This window comes from Xyrauchen texanus, chromosome 15, assembly GCF_025860055.1.
Source record: "Xyrauchen texanus isolate HMW12.3.18 chromosome 15, RBS_HiC_50CHRs, whole genome shotgun sequence".
Classification (NCBI taxonomy): Eukaryota; Metazoa; Chordata; class Actinopteri; order Cypriniformes; family Catostomidae; genus Xyrauchen; species Xyrauchen texanus.
In genome coordinates, this window is record NC_068290.1 from 613,005 (window position 1) to 629,061 (window position 16,057).

The 16,057-nt window shown below is 43.4% G+C and overlaps 1 protein-coding gene across 1 annotated transcript in view; it reads left to right on the forward strand.

Annotated features, from left to right (window-relative positions):
- Nucleotides 1-3,458: 3,458 nt before the first annotated feature.
- iqgap3 (IQ motif containing GTPase activating protein 3) overlaps nt 3,459-16,057 on the forward strand; it is a 29,948-nt gene continuing 17,349 nt past the window's right edge. The window contains exons 1-23 of the mRNA XM_052143805.1: nt 3,459-3,686; nt 3,812-3,899; nt 4,026-4,182; nt 5,016-5,093; nt 5,190-5,266; nt 5,376-5,443; nt 5,580-5,693; nt 7,354-7,532; nt 7,615-7,696; nt 8,912-9,075; nt 9,176-9,263; nt 9,469-9,632; nt 10,305-10,465; nt 10,756-10,871; nt 10,972-11,135; nt 11,229-11,319; nt 13,020-13,187; nt 13,385-13,527; nt 13,612-13,782; nt 15,329-15,412; nt 15,495-15,566; nt 15,648-15,717; nt 15,815-16,023. Coding sequence (XP_051999765.1) covers nt 3,653-3,686; nt 3,812-3,899; nt 4,026-4,182; nt 5,016-5,093; nt 5,190-5,266; nt 5,376-5,443; nt 5,580-5,693; nt 7,354-7,532; nt 7,615-7,696; nt 8,912-9,075; nt 9,176-9,263; nt 9,469-9,632; nt 10,305-10,465; nt 10,756-10,871; nt 10,972-11,135; nt 11,229-11,319; nt 13,020-13,187; nt 13,385-13,527; nt 13,612-13,782; nt 15,329-15,412; nt 15,495-15,566; nt 15,648-15,717; nt 15,815-16,023 — 2,742 coding nt within the window. The 5' untranslated portion in view covers nt 3,459-3,652. The remainder of the gene's footprint in view (nt 3,687-3,811; nt 3,900-4,025; nt 4,183-5,015; nt 5,094-5,189; nt 5,267-5,375; nt 5,444-5,579; nt 5,694-7,353; nt 7,533-7,614; nt 7,697-8,911; nt 9,076-9,175; nt 9,264-9,468; nt 9,633-10,304; nt 10,466-10,755; nt 10,872-10,971; nt 11,136-11,228; nt 11,320-13,019; nt 13,188-13,384; nt 13,528-13,611; nt 13,783-15,328; nt 15,413-15,494; nt 15,567-15,647; nt 15,718-15,814; nt 16,024-16,057) is intronic.

Here is a 16,057-nt window from a genome sequence, read left to right on the forward strand (position 1 = left end):
AGCACTGGGGATAGAGAAGGGCAGATACAGACAGACAGCACTGGCGATAGAGAAGGGCAGATACAAACAGACAGACAGCACTGGCGATAGAGAAGGGCAGATACAGACAGACAGACAGACAGCACTGGCGATAGAGAAGGGCAGATACAGACAGACAGACAGCACTGGGGATAGAGAAGGGCAGATACAGACAGACAGCACTGGCGATAGAGAAGGGCAGATACAGACAGACAGACAGTCTGGTGATAGAGAAGGGCAGATACAGACAGACAGACAGTCTGGCGATAGAGAAGGGCAGATACAGACAGACAGACAGCACTGGCGATAGAGACGGGCAGATACAGACAGACAGACAGCACTGGGGATAGAGAAGGGCAGATACAGACAGACAGCACTGGCGATAGAGAAGGGCAGATACAGACAGACAGACAGCACTGGCGATAGAGACGGGCAGATACAGACAGACAGACAGACAGCACTGGCAATAGAGAAGGGCAGATACAGACAGACAGACAGCACTGGCGACAGAGAAGGGCAGATACAGACAGACAGACAGACAGCACTGGGGATAGAGAAGGGCAGATACAGACAGACAGCACTGGGGATAGAGAAGGGCAGATACAGACAGACAGCACTGGCGATAGAGAAGGGCAGATACAGACAGACAGACAGCACTGGAGAAAGAGAAGGGCAGATACAGACAGACAGACAGACAGCACTGGCGATAGAGAAGGGCAGATACAGACAGACAGCACTGGCGATAGAGAAGGGCAGATACAGACAGACAGACAGCACTGGTGATAGTGAAGGGCAGATACAGACAGACAGACAGACAGCACTGGTGATAGAGAAGGGCAGATACAGACAGACAGACAGCACTGGGGATAGAGAAGGGCAGATACAGACAGACAGACAGCACTGGGGATAGAGAAGGGCAGATACAGACAGACAGCACTGGCGATAGAGAAGGGCAGATACAGACAGACAGACAGCACTGGCGATAGAGAAGGGCACATACAGACAGACAGACAGTCTGGTGATAGAGAAGGGCAGATACAGACAGACAGACAGTCTGGTGATAGAGAAGGGCAGATACAGACAGACAGACAGCACTAGCGATAGAGAAGGGCAGATACAGACAGACAGACAGACAGTCTGGTGATAGAGAAGGGCAGATACAGACAGACAGACAGTCTGGCGATAGAGAAGGGCAGATACAGACAGACAGCACTGGGGATAGAGAAGGGCAGATACAGACAGACAGACAGTCTGGCGATAGAGAAGGGCAGATACAGACAGACAGACAGACAGCACTGTTATTTTTCATGCTCATATAAATGCTTTGGCAATACAATGTACAATTTGTCATGCCAATAAAGCTCATTTGAATTGAATTGAGTGTGAGAGAGAGAGAGAGAGAGAGAGAGAGAGAGAGAGAGAGAGAGAGAGAGAGATTGGGAATGATTCGATTCTTATTTTTAAGTGTAAAGACATTAAAATATTTGTTTCCTTTGTGATTTAATTCATGCATCAGATGTTACATTTGTTCATACAGTAAATAACACAGTTTAAGCCATTGAGATTTACAGGTGGTTGTTTGAGAACACTTTAAAAAGTATTTTTCATTATTCATTTTTCAAAGGTTTTAAAGATCAAAAGGCACCGAATTGCCCCAGAATACTTAATATTCATCTGTAATGATAACATAAGGTGAACATCATTCTTCCTCAGCAGCTCAGGACAGTTTTAAAGAGAGGATTCACACTTCACTCATGAATCATTTATCCCTCTTCTAGAGTGTCACAGTTACCACAACACCATCATTACACACAACAGAGACAAACCAGTAATCATACTCGGTATAATATACAGAATATAACTCATATCTGCAGCTCTTCTCATTAAAGTAGCCTACTCGATGTGTTAGGATGAGTCCCGCACACAGTCACTTACTTGAATAAAAACACAGCACACATTTCCATTGTGATCTTCGGATGAAATGGTTCATCTCTGATGGTCGCTGATAAAGTAATGAGATATTTGTCCTTTACAATTATGCCGAATATTGTGATAGATGCATTAAAAGGTGAGCAGACAGACAGGTTTCTCTCTCTCTCTCTCTCTGAGCAGGTGGGTGCTGACCACACCGTTTACATCCGTTTCTATGGAAACACCATAATCATACTCCTCAACTGAAAGCGATTTGCACAATAGAACGTATAATAATTTACGTATATGAATTATTAACGTAAATAAAAATGCAAACCCGCCTTAGGAAACTTAGTAAACTTAGTAAATAAATTAAAAAACCTCTTCCAGGAATCACAATCGACTCCTGAGCAGCGCTGAGAAAAGTAACAGTGATCACGTGACAGCTCTCTCTCAACGGGCGCTTCGAGAATGTAACCCCCCCGGCGGCATAAATCTCGCGAGAGTCTCATTCGCTCGGTTTAGGGTTGAATTTAGCTCTAGAGTTAATTTTAGAGGTAGGGGTAGTTGTAGGGTTTATGTAACGAGCTAGAAATGTATTTACACCCTCTTATCTTTCTAAATATTAATAACATTAAGATTTAAACTGAAATAAAGGTTGTTATTTATTATGCAATAATTATCTACCCTACAACTCGTTTAACCCTTGTGTGACCTTCGGGACATATTTTTCTTTTTCATTTTTGTTTTTTCGATCATTCTGGCTGTGTTAATGCCAACGGCATACATTTTACCAAAGGTGTGTATTTTGGGGGTAATTTTGACATTTCAACCTCAGTTCCTATAACACATCTATAACACACTGTGAACACAAAATAGTCACACTCAGGACCTTCAGGACAAAAATGTCCCCATTGAAACCCATTAAAACTGTAATATTTGATCCCAGTGCCATTAAAGTATAAAATCATGAATTCTATGATATTATGATATCATTCCGAAGCCTTGGCTTCAATATTTTTTTTTAAATATTTTCCACCTTGACATATCCCAGACTGTGATAATAATAATAATAATAATAATAATAATAATAATAATAATAAAATCCTCTTAACATTTAGTATATGGAAAATAATTTTACATTTAAAGAAAATAGTGGGATTTTATAAACAAACTGACATTTAACGGGTTCAAGTCCTGGTAGTTATGTTCAGGATTGATGTTGGTTAAAAAACTCGTTGAAAGTGGAAAATGACATACGTTTATAATATTATTATGGCAGTTTTTTGACGCAGACATTTTTGTCCTTTGAGGACCTCTGAGTAACTGTTTGAAATTGAAGCACAATGGTTAAACTACAATACCCATAATTCACCGCCTCCAGCTAAGCCAATGGGAGGAGACGTCTTGCTGTTATCCAATGGGAGGGGCTGCGTGGCAGCCAATGAGATGCGAGCGGGATATTCAAACCTCAGGTAGAGTAAACAACTGACAGACGGGACGGACGCATTCGCGATTCCCAACGAAGTTTGAAGTTTGTAGTTTGTGTTATCAATCAGCGTCTAATTAAGAGTTCCACAGCGATCGATACAGATTTTGTAAACGTTTTTAACACTTTTGAATGATTTGAACGTCTCTAATCTGCGGTTTTGCACAGAAGCGTGTCTGATCAGGAGGTAATCGCGTGGTTTGTATTGATTTAGTCGTCAGATTTGAACAGGCAATGATGGGGGAAAGTGTTCAGGTCCGGTCCGGCTGTAAGTATTAATACATCTCACGTTTCAAAATAGATAATTACAGTAAAATTAACTAGATGAGTATTTGTGTTATGTGTGATCAAAGGTTTGTGTTGGTGTTAATGAGATGTTGTGATGTGTTTCAGATGAACGTCTGACTGCAGAAGAAATGGATGAACAAAGAATTCAGAATGTGGCTTATCAATACTTGTGTCGCCTGGAAGAGGCCAAGAGGTCACACTATATACAATACACACAGTCTATAATCAATCAACTGTTTCCAGCCCGCACAGGTGCTGCTAAACATGTCTGAAGCTGTGGAAACATCAGTGATTAATGATAATGTGTGTTTGCTCTCAGGTGGATGGAGGCGTGTCTGGAGGAGGAGTTACCTGCTCCCACAGAGCTGGAGGAGGCCCTGAGGAATGGAGTTTATCTGGCCAAACTGGGCCATCGATTCACCCCTGATGTGGTTCCGCTGAAGAAGATCTATGACCTCAACCAGGAGAGATACAAGGTGAACATTTGATCACTGTGATTAGAGGAATATTCCAGGCTCAATACACGTTTATTGACAGCATTGGTGGCATTATGTTGACTACCACAAAAATGTATTTCCACTCGTCCCTTCTCTTCTTTAAAGAAGGGCTAAAATGGAGGTTACAGTGAGATGCTTACAATGGAAGGGCCAATTTCTGTAGAGGTAGACTGATATATCGGTTTTACAGGTTAATCGATGCTGATGATTCCTAAAATAGAAACCATCTGTTGCTGGCAACTATCGGCATAGATATGTGCAGATAACTGATTGTTACAAAAATAAACTATCGGCACCGAAAACACGGAAAACCTGTGTGTGTGTGTGTGTGTGTGTGTGTGTGTGTGTGTGTGTGATATATATATATATATATATATATAAGTGTGTATTTGTGCGTTTTGAAGACGTATTTGTTTGTAATTTGTCTTAGTTTAATTTGGTCAAATTCACGTTTTATTTATTTACATTTGTCTTCAATTCTGAGAGTTTATTTTGAAATTTTTGCTCTTATATTTGATGCTTTGGCTGAACAGTGATTGTTTTTAACTGAGCTTTATACAGAAGTGTGAAAAATGTGTCACTTTCTAGAAGTTCACTGAGCCCAGAGTGCCCAAAGTTGAAGAAACCCCCTGATGTAAACCGAATGTGGCAGAAAGATGCGAACAGATCTTATAATTGCAGGACAACTTCCTCTTAATTATCAGCTGGATGCAGAAACGACTGTTCTTTAGTTTGTCACATGGTCACAGTGAGCCGTTCAATCAGTCAGAAACAGAGCTTGTGTTTGTCAGTGTCCTCTGATTTCCTCTCAGGTCACTGGACTTCAGTTCCGGCACACCGACAACATCAACCACTGGAGAAATGCCATGCTGGAAGTCGGGCTGCCAACGGTAAATCTCACATGTGTTCGAGTTCATCACATCCCTCCATTGCTTCGTCTCTCTCCACACAAACGGTGTTTTTGTGATTCCTGTTTTATTCTGCAGATGTTTCATCCGGAGACGACAGATGTTTATGATAAGAAGAACATGCCGAGAGCCGTTTACTGTATTCACGCTCTCAGGTCAGAACGAGATCATTTATTCTTGACTATACGATGATGAATGTCAAACTCTCACGATGTGTTTTTCCTGCTGTTTGATGAATATTTGTCCTCTGGTCTCTTGTGTTAGTTTGTACTTGTTTCGTTTGGGTCTTGCCCCTCAAATCCACGACCTGTGTGGGAAGGTCAAATTTACAGGTAAACATCTCGTTGCATTTGTCACGGATAACATGTTAACATTAATGCTGGGATTTACAGGCCCGGATGAATCATGGAAAACTCTATAGTGAATATAGACCGTATATTTAATAAAATGTTTTTTAATATTCTTCAGAGGAGGAGATTAATAACATGAAACTGGAGCTGGATAAATACGGGATTCAGATGCCGGCGTTCAGCAAGATTGGAGGAATTCTGGCCAATGAGCTGTCCGTGGACGAGGCGGCAGGTGGGTGGAAGCGTTTGTGAAATTGTGTTGCAAGCGGCAATCCTCAGGGTCCAAGCACATATGCCCAGGACATGGCCAAAATAATGCAAATGGACATAATAGATGGCGTGGACACGGCTGTTTTTGTGTAAATAAAATTTCAAAAGAATTTTGTCACAGTTGCAAAATTAGCATTTCATCCGAATGACCACAGAAGAGGAAAATGAAGGACATGTGACCTAACTGAAGTCCACATGACCATAAGATGTGTGGACACTGATGAATTCAGAAACATGTTTTTATTCTAGCCCTTGCGGTTTGGGAAGTTATTAGAAAAAATGCAAATTGGCTCATTGTAGCGCCACCTTGTGGCCAATTCTCACTAAATTTGGTACACAGCCTTATATTGGCCAATAGTCAATCATGTAGATTGACTATTCCCAATGCAAGTTATTGGCTGATACATTTTGATTGGCTGCTGGTGGCCATTTTTATTGATTTGTCTAATTTTTGTAAGCACGTGACCCAAAGATGGTGGCCAAGTTTGAACTTTTTCTCTCAAATGGTTGCAGAGTTGTAAGGACTTTTTAGCTGTAGCATCCCCTATTGGCAAAATTGGACAAAACTGGGAATGCATCCTCAAAGTGTTCTGATGTCACAGTGTGCCAAATTCTGTCAAGTTTGGTCTTTGCGTTCAGACAATATGGGCCATTGAGTGAATCAGGGCCACGGCCAAATAATTAATTGACTAATATCTTCGAAATGATTTCGCAAACCAAATATCGTAAAATGAAAATAATTACAGGGAATTTAAAGCAAATCGGAGTTCACAAAATTATTTTTTCAGGTAATTTAAAATGTCGTAAAATGTTTCTTGACTGATACATAATTGGAGATTCATCATGACTCGAGGAATCGGAGGGAAATTGTTTTTTGATTCTAGCCATTAGGGTTATGAAGATAGGAGCCAAAACGTAAAAGTGCTTATTATAGCGCCACCTAGAGTCGGTTGGGTGTGTGTGTATGTGCCTGGGTAGTGGGGGGGATTTGGCATCATCCTGCCAAGTTTGGTGTCTCTAGGACTTGCAGTCTTTGCCACCCATATGGTTTTAGGGCAGAATAATAATAATAATAAGAAAAACAAGAATATCGGTACAAATGCAATTTGGACCCCTAATTATGTTGACCGTAACGCACATACAATGGGACAAGACATTGCTAAGATATTAAAGCTAATATACACACTGATTTGAAAGTATATGTCCTTACTCAAGGACACAATGGTGGTGGCTGTGGGGATCGAACCAGCAACCTTCTGCTTACCAGTTCTGTGCTTTAGCCCACTACGCCACCACCACTCTATATGTGCTTGATCTATACAGTTAATATCATCAGATGAGTTTTATTGGAGAATGTTAAGACTGTGGGGATTAAAATGTGTCTTACATGGACTGAAATATACTTGATCACATTTGTGCTTGTTTTGCACATCAAATAATGCTAAGAGCTCTGACAGGGGAGCGCTGCCCCATGTGTTTTGGTGGGATGAGTGGACATATGTGCTAACTGATATCAGGTCACTGGTATAGAGCTTAACTTAAAAGTGGAACGTGAGTTTATAAAATTGTCTCTGTTGAAAATGATGCCTGTGATAATTCATGAGCGTCTCTTCCCCGTTCAGTGCACGCCGCCGTGATCGCCATCAATGAAGCCGTGGATCGGGGTTGTGTTGAGGTGACCGCTCGGGCCCTGCGGAACCCCAACGCCATGCTGAACGCGATGCAGGAGGCGCTCATGCCCGTTTACCAGGAGATGCTGCGGCAGGCGCGGGCACAGAAAGCAGGGCGGGCATGGACGAATGTAAGAACATCAGATGAGCTCAAATGAAAGATCATCAGAGCCGGTGACGACGGCATAAATGAGTTTATTTGATGTGTTTTAGGGAAACGGATCAGGAGAGAAAGACATTTATGAAGAATATCTGACACAGCGAGAAATACAAGACTCCATTTACAGAGTGAACGGTGAGTAACAAGAGTTGAACATCATGTGATGCCAGTAACAGCTGATGACTGTAGACACATAGTGTACAGTCTGATAAAATCATTTATATTAAAGTGTGTGTGTGTGTGTGTGTGTGTGTGTGTGTCAGATTGTTGTCATCAGCTGGAAATCAACAGAAGTTGTAATGCCAACTGTGACCAAAAGATGGCTGTAGAGATTCACTTATTGATGCCAAGTGTGTGTGCGCGTGTGTGTGTGTGTGTTCAGCGTTGTGAGTGTGCTATTGTCTCAACCCATCATTTCTGTGTGTTTTGCACTGAGGATGTTTTATAGTATCACCCTTTAATTTCTGTGTTTTTTCTGCATTGTGGCTGATTTATTGATTTTAATTGACTAAAATTGATTAAAATTTTCTTTGTTTTATGGTATTTCCCATTAATTTTCTATGGTCACTCAATTTTGACCATCAATACCAAAAGTGGCACTTTTCTTCTTTTTTTTTTTTTTTTTACACGACCACTTAGACTTATCGAATCAAGCCCATTTTTGGTTTGTAGGTTCAGATGGGAAATAGAGGAAAAGTGTTGTACTGCTCCAATAAATGAGGAAAATGCGGGTCTGTGTATGTTTGAATCCAGGGCGTGCTGAGTGAATCCAGCCAGGTCTCCTTAGCAACCAAATTGGCCTGGTTGCTAGGGAGGGTAGAGGCACATGGGGTAACCAAATTGACCTGGTTGCTAGGGAGGGTAGAGGCACATGGGGTAACCTCCTCGTGGTCGCTATAATGTGGTTCTCGCTCTCGGTGGGGCGTGTGGTGAGTTGTGCGTGGATGCCGCGGAGAATAGTGTGAAGCCTCCACGCGCTACGTCTCCACGGTAACGCGCTCAACAAGTCACGTGATAAGCTGCGCGGATTGACGGTCTCAGACACGGAGGCAACTGAGATTCGTCCTCCGCCACCCGGATTGAGGCGAGTCACTACACCACCACGAGGACTTGGAGCACATTGGGAATTGGCCGTTACAGATTGGGGAGAAAATAATAAATAAATATGGAAAAATTATTTCGGTCAAAAATCACAGAATATCATTGGAGGGTTAAATTCGAGTAGATGCTATGCAACAAATACATCAAGACTTATGCCTGCTTTACAATTTAAATATCATAATTCTCACTGTAGTAAAGAGAATTTGGGGCAGAAATGTGTTTAATTGTCTTATATCTGTGTGTTTGCAGTGCGAGCAGCAGTTGAGCGTGCCGATGAGGCGTTAGACTGTGCTGATGCGCTGGCGCTGCTGTGTGCTCTGCAGGACACGAGTCTCGGGCTCAAAGGGCTGGTGAGAGATCATGCAGGCTGGTACCTCGAGCAACTCACTGCTGACAGGGAACAAAAAGCTCTGGTGAGACACAGGAGCAACATTTTGCTTTTATCATAATGGATTTACCTGCTAAAGTCTGTTATTCCTGTCGATTTGACCCGGTCTGTTGTGTGTTTGTCAGGATCTGGGATGTGTGGACCCTCTGGAGAAAGATGAATTACAGGAGGGCATCAGTGTGGCAAATGAGGATGCACAGCGAGATCGAACCAGTCAGTGACGCCTCTATAACTCACTAATGTGATGTCTGTGTGTTTGTCCATCTGTTTATCAAAGAAATGCCATTGTTCTGGTACTTTGTTCTCATTCTGTTCCATGGTATTATCATCTGACTGATATACCATCTCTGTACCATGGTACAGTACTTTAGTAAGGGTGAGCATGAGAAGTAATGTGTGTGTTTGTGTGTGTGTGCAGTGCAGCAAGCAGTGTTTAAAATAAATGAAGCGGTGCAGCGTGGAGAAGCTCGTCAGACCGTTCGGGCACTAATGAATCCAGACGCTCATCTGCCAGACGTGTTTCCGTTTGCAGCAGAACTTTACCAGAGAGAGCTGGCACCACTGCAGCGCCAGTGCCCACAGGTAACACACACACACACACACGCACCAGTGCCCACAGGTAACACACACACACGCACCAGTGCCCACGGGTTACACGCGTGCACATGCACCAGTGCCCACAGGTAACGCACACACTCTTTTATTCTTTATTGGCTTCCACCACGTGAGAAACACACATTATATATAAGGTATAAATGAACAATAGAACAGATTTAGTCTGTAAATAAATATTTCAAACTTGTTAAAGTGCAGCAAATGTGTTTATAATACAGATAACAGCGTCTTTACAGGAAACTGAACAAAACAACTAATGACCCGTCTGTGTTATCAGTGTCTCTCTCTCTCTCTGTCTCTCATAATCATAACTCAAGTGCTGATGGGCAAAAGACCAGGAATGTGTGTTCTCTCTTTAATGAAGCTGCTGTCTCCGCTGCCTATTCCTGTTTGGATCATTGTCTTGTATTAGACCTTATTCACAGCGGTGTCATCTTCACACATATTCAGTAGACAAAAAACTACAGACAAAATGAGTTGTGGGAAATCAGATGTGATGTTGGCGCTTCATACCGTGTGTGTCATTTGAAGACATGGTTGTCATTCCTGTGACCGATGACGCTGTTGTGAATGAGGTCAATATAAGGACTGAATAAAGCGTTCAGTGTGTGTTGTGTTGTGTTGTGTTGTGTTGTGTAGGGCGAGCTGCAGCAGGAAGAGTTGTTTGTTGCCGTGGAGATGCTGTCGGCTGTAGCTCTGGTTAATCAGGCTCTGGAGGTCCGAGACTTTGGGGCGTTCAACGTTACGCTGATCAGTCCTGCAGCTGGACTCGCTGACATCGAGGACAGTTTCATTCAGAGGTCTGACCTTTAACCCAGAAGAATCACTGAATCTACAGTCATTACATACACACACACGATGCTTTTAAACGCAGGTGTAGCAATTTTGCTTCATATGGTAAAAACAATAATGCATGGCTTGATGCTGAAATATCCTGTGTGTCTGTGTGTGTCTCTCTCTGTATGTGTGTGTGTGTGTGTGTCTGTGTGTGTCTCTCTCTGTATGTGTGTGTGTGTCTGTGTGTCTCTCTCTCTCTCTGTGTGTGTGTGTGTCTCTCTCTCTCTCTCTCTCTGTGTGTGTGTGTCTTCAGGTATTTTGAGGAGTTGTGTGGTCTGAAGAAGAGTGCTGGTAAATCTCTTCTCACCTGGAATGACCTGCAGACGGGAATCAACAGCGTCAATGCAACAGCTCAACAGGAACATGAACGTCAGTGTATACACACACATTTAAAATGACTTCTAGGAACTGTGTGTTATCTAATTAGTTTGTGCAGCATCAGTAAGTTTGTGTGTGTTGTATTGTACAGAAATCCTCACTATCGGACTGATCAATCAGGCTTTGAGCCGCAGTGACCCTCAGAAAACTCTCGCGGCACTGATGCTGCCCTCTAGTGGCCTGCAGGAGGTCCTGCCACTCAACGGCAGACGATACCACGACGTGCTGACCAGAGTGAAGTCGCGCAAGGCGGAGGTGTGCAGCAGTTTGTGTATCTCTTGTATATTACGCTCTATATGCCGTGAGGAGAAAACACTAATTTGCTGTGTGTGTGTGTGTGTGTGTGAGCTGAGCCGTGACCCTGGAGCTGAGCTCTGGTTGGCTCACATTCAGGAAGGTGTGAGACTGGCCAATCAGGATGCTCAGAAAGCGCTGAAGAGTGAGTAATAGCACAAACGCACATACTCATGATTGTGAGAGCTTCCCATAGACTTCTAGTGTTCTTTAATTCAATGTAATTTAATTGTAATGGTAACTGGTCTGCACTTATATAGCGCTTTACACTGTGTCCCAATCACACACACTCATACACCAATGGTGGCAGAGCTGCCATGCAAGGTGCTAGTCTGCCATTGGGGTTCAGTGTCTTGCCCAAGGACACTTCGGCACGTGGAGTCATGTGGGCCGGGAATCAAACCACCAACCCTGTGATTAGTGACCGACCCGCTGTACCACCGGACCCACAGCCGCCCCCATTACAAAACTAATTTTCCAAAATGAGCCAAATGACTCCATTAATGCTTGTGCTGTGTGCATTTAACATATTTTGTGTTCACGGTCAGAAGTGACCGGCCCACTAAGATTGTTTATAAATCTCAAATGGTATTATATGATCACAAGATACTGCATTACATCTTTTCACAACTACCTTTTTAGTAACTGTAACACGTTTTGTCTTTTTTGTTTTTTTACATATTTAAAAAAAAATAATATATATATTTTTTTTTGTATTGAAATGAGCTCATAGTTGGCTAGTGGGGGTCACTCCTGGCAGATAAAATTACAAATTAAAATAATGGGGTATCTGGGTATCTCAGCGAGTATTGATGCTGACTATCACACCTGGAGTCGTGAGTTTGAATCCAGGGCGTTCTGATTGACTCCAGTCAGGTCTCCTTAGCAACCAAATTGGCCCGGTTGCTAGGGAGGGTAGAGTCACATGGGGTAACCAAATTGGCCCGGTTGCTAGGGAGGGTAGAGTCACATGGGGTAACCAAATTGGCCCGGTTGCTAGGGAGGGTAGAGTCACATGGGGTAACCAAATTGGCCCGGTTGCTAGGGAGGGTAGAGTCACATGGGGTAACCAAATTGGCCCGGTTGCTAGGGAGGGTAGAGTCACATGGGGTAACCAAATTGGCCCGGTTGCTAGGGAGGGTAGAGTCACATGGGTAACCAAATTGGCCCGGTTGCTAGGGAGGGTAGAGTCACATGGGGTAACCAAATTGGTCCGGTTGTTAGGGAGGGTAGAGTCACATGGAGTAACCAAATTGTCCTGGTTGCTAGGGAGGGTAGAGTCACATGGGGTAACCTCCTCGTGGTCGCTATAATGTGGTTCTCGCTCTCGGTGGGGCGTGTGGTGAGTTGTGTGTGGATGCCGCGGAGAATAGCGTGAAGCCTCCACACGCGCTACATCTCCACGGTAACACTCAACAAGTCACGTGATAAGATGCGCGGATTGATGGTCTCAGACGCGGAGGCAACTGAGATTCGTCCTCTGCCACCCGGATTGAGGCGAGTCACTACACCACCACGAGGACTTGGAGTGCATTGGGAATTGGGCGTTACACATTGGGGAGAAACTACATGTGTGTATATATATGTTTACATGTGTATGTTTGCATTCTCTGTGCACTGGGAACACAAGGAGATTGTTATGTTGAATGAAAAACATGCTGCTAAATATCTCATGTTGTGTTCCACATTAGAAAATCATGCTTGATTAAATGATGTCAGTCTTTTAATTTGGGGTGAACAATCTCTTTAAGGTGTTCCTGTATTTGTGAGGTTATATTAGTATCGCATTGGTGTGTTTGTCCATGTGAATGTCTTCTAATCCTTCATCAATGTGTTGTTGCGCAGTGTGTCTGGGTCTAGCCGCGGTCAATCAGGCTGTTAAAGAGGGTAAAGCGTCTCAGACTCTGCGTGTGCTGCGTCTGCCAGAGGTGGCGCTGCGGAGCGTGGTGTCCGAATGTGCTGCGGGATACCAAACGGAGCTGAATGCCCTTCTCCGAGCCAAGACACTGGAGGGTCAGTCGCACGCAATGCAAACACGCAGAACTCAACACTGACGGGACGTTTTGTGCACATCTGCTGAATGCGACGCATGTGTTGTTCACTGTGATACACATAACGGAACCAAATTAACAAAACGCACACATAGCAAACAGAGTTGTGTTCTCCATCTATAATGCAATTTATACAGAAATGTGTGTGCGTGTGCGCAGGTGATAACAGGAGTGCATGGATGAGGACGAAACTGCCGGACGGAAGCTCTTATTTCTTTCACCTGCAGAAACTGGAGGGCAGCTGGGAGAGACCTCAGGGGTTCGTCCAGAACAGCACCTGCCTGACGCATGACGAGATACAGGTATTGTTCATATGCAGTGAGTAACCATCAGACGCTCCGTTGCGAGTGTGTTGTGCATGAGGATTGCTCTGTCTCCCCCTGCAGGCCGTGTGCAGTAGTGTAACTGCGGCTCGCAGCAGAGAGGTGCAGTGGAAGGCCAGTGAGACGCTGGTGCTGCAGCTGCAGGCGCGCATGCGAGGATTCCTGCTGCGACAGACGTTATCTGAGCGGCTGCACTTCCTCAACACACAGCTGCCCGCAGTCATCACTATACAGGTGAAACTTACCTGCACATTTAAAGGGATAGGACGCCACAAAATATAGGATTGACTCGCCCTCATGTGGCGCACCTAACCGTGGGTTATCCGGATTATTCCATTATTACTTGCAATGATTTCAATGAATTAAAGCTGTATGAACAAATGGAAATTAGTTTTTTTGGAGACGCACACACACACACACACACACACACACTCACTGAATTAAAATGCACAATCCAGAAATAACAACAGTCCCACAATGTAGAAGGGGTGGCACTGGTTTTGGGCGTGACGGATGTAAAAGTGGCACTTGCATGATTAGGGGAAAAGGATCCCAAACGCTTTGACCTCGGAGACATCCGTATGGTTTCATTAATGCTGTATGATCGATTGAATTAAGATTAAAGTCACGATATGAACCCACACAATTACTAAACTGCAGAAGGCTGCGTTTGATAAAACGATCTGCAGTCAGCGCTGCGGGAGCAAGCACTGCCCTCTAATTATTACGACTTGACTCTTCTTTAAATATTACGACTTTTCTCGTAATTTTGACATTTATTCTCAAAATATTATGACTTCATTTTCAAATTATTTCGACTTTTCTCGTAATTTTGACTTTTCTGGAAATATTATGATTTTATTGTTGTAATTTTGACTTTATTCTCAAAATATTACGACTTGATTCCCGTTATTTTGACTTTTCTTGAAATATTATGACTATTCTCGTAATTGACTTTGTTTTCATAATTTTGACTTTATTTTCAAAATATTACGGCTTTATTCTTGAATGCTGAGCTTATGTCCTACAAAAAATTATTAAAAAATAAATAAAAATTGCACTAAAATAGTTTTTCTCTCTTTAAAATATTGACACACTTGACAACTTCCATATGAATCTTATGTGCTTCTGAATCTTAAACATTATGTTTCTGTCCTTAATTAAGATTCACAGTCTTGTTAGAGTATTATACAACTACAAATCAACAAACAAGTACCACAGCTGTCATCTGTCACCTTGTGCTTACTGATAGGGCCATCTGGTGGCCGAGGTTGGTACCGCATGCTAATTGTTAGCTAGCAAGCCAAAAAAAAACAAACTTTTTTTTGTATTTATTTTTTGTGAGAGAGAGAGAAAATATTTTATAGAACATTATATATATATATATATATATATATATATATATATATATAAAGGCTCATGATGGCAACCAAATTGGCCCGGTTGCTAGGGAGGGTTGAGTCACATGGGGTAACCAAATTGGCCCGGTTGCTAGGTAGGGTAGAGTCACATGGGGTAACCTCCTCGTAGTCACTATAATGTGGTTCTCGCTCTCGGTGGGGCGTGTGGCGAGTTGTGCGTGGATACCGCGGAGAATAGCGTGAAGCCTCCACACGCGCTACGTCTCCATGGTAACGCGCTCAACAAGTCACGTGATAAGTCACGAGGGTTGGGCGTTCCAAATTGGGGAGAAAATAAAATAATGCAATAAAATAAAGGAAAAAGTCTAATGCATGTTAGTCTGGTCGTCACGTAACGATGTATATGTTTGTGTTGTCAGTCTCACTGGAGGCGTTACCTGCAGCAGAGAGAATACAGAAGCAGACTGCAGTATCTGTACCAAAATTGGAGAGCTGTCGTGAAGGTAACACAAGACTCCATCAGAACACTCGGTTAAGAGGGTAACGGGGTGTTTGGACTTGTGTTTGATCGCTCTTCTCTCTCAGATCCAGGCTGCGGTGAAGATGTGGCTCGCCCGCAGGAGATATCTCGCCCGACTCAACTGCTTCCGGAGAAACGTGAGGGCCACTTCTGTTTCCTCTAAGATTTCTCCGGTTGTGTTTGTGATTTTAAATGTTTGTGTTTCACTTATGTGTCAGGTTGGAGCCATAATCCGCATCCAGGCGTTCTTCAGAGCCAACCGGGCCCGTGAGGAGTACCGGCTACTGGGTCAGTCCCAGTCTACTGTCCAGCCTTTTGACTATATTTAATGTACATTTCAATATTTGTATGTATTTCTGCTCATTGATTAATGTGTGTCGTTCAGTTCACTCCAGCACGCCGCCGCTGTCTGTGGTGCGTAAGTTCGCTCACCTGCTGGAGTTGGGCGACAGTGACATCCGTCAGGAGGGGGAGCTGCTACGTCTCCGAGAAGAAGTCGTGAGGTCAATCCGAGCCAACAGACAGCTGGAGGCCGACCTGGACCTGATGGACCTGAAGATCGGACTGCTGGTCCGGAACAGAGTCACTCTGCAGGTCAGAACCGAATCGGTGCACCGAACTCCTCCCA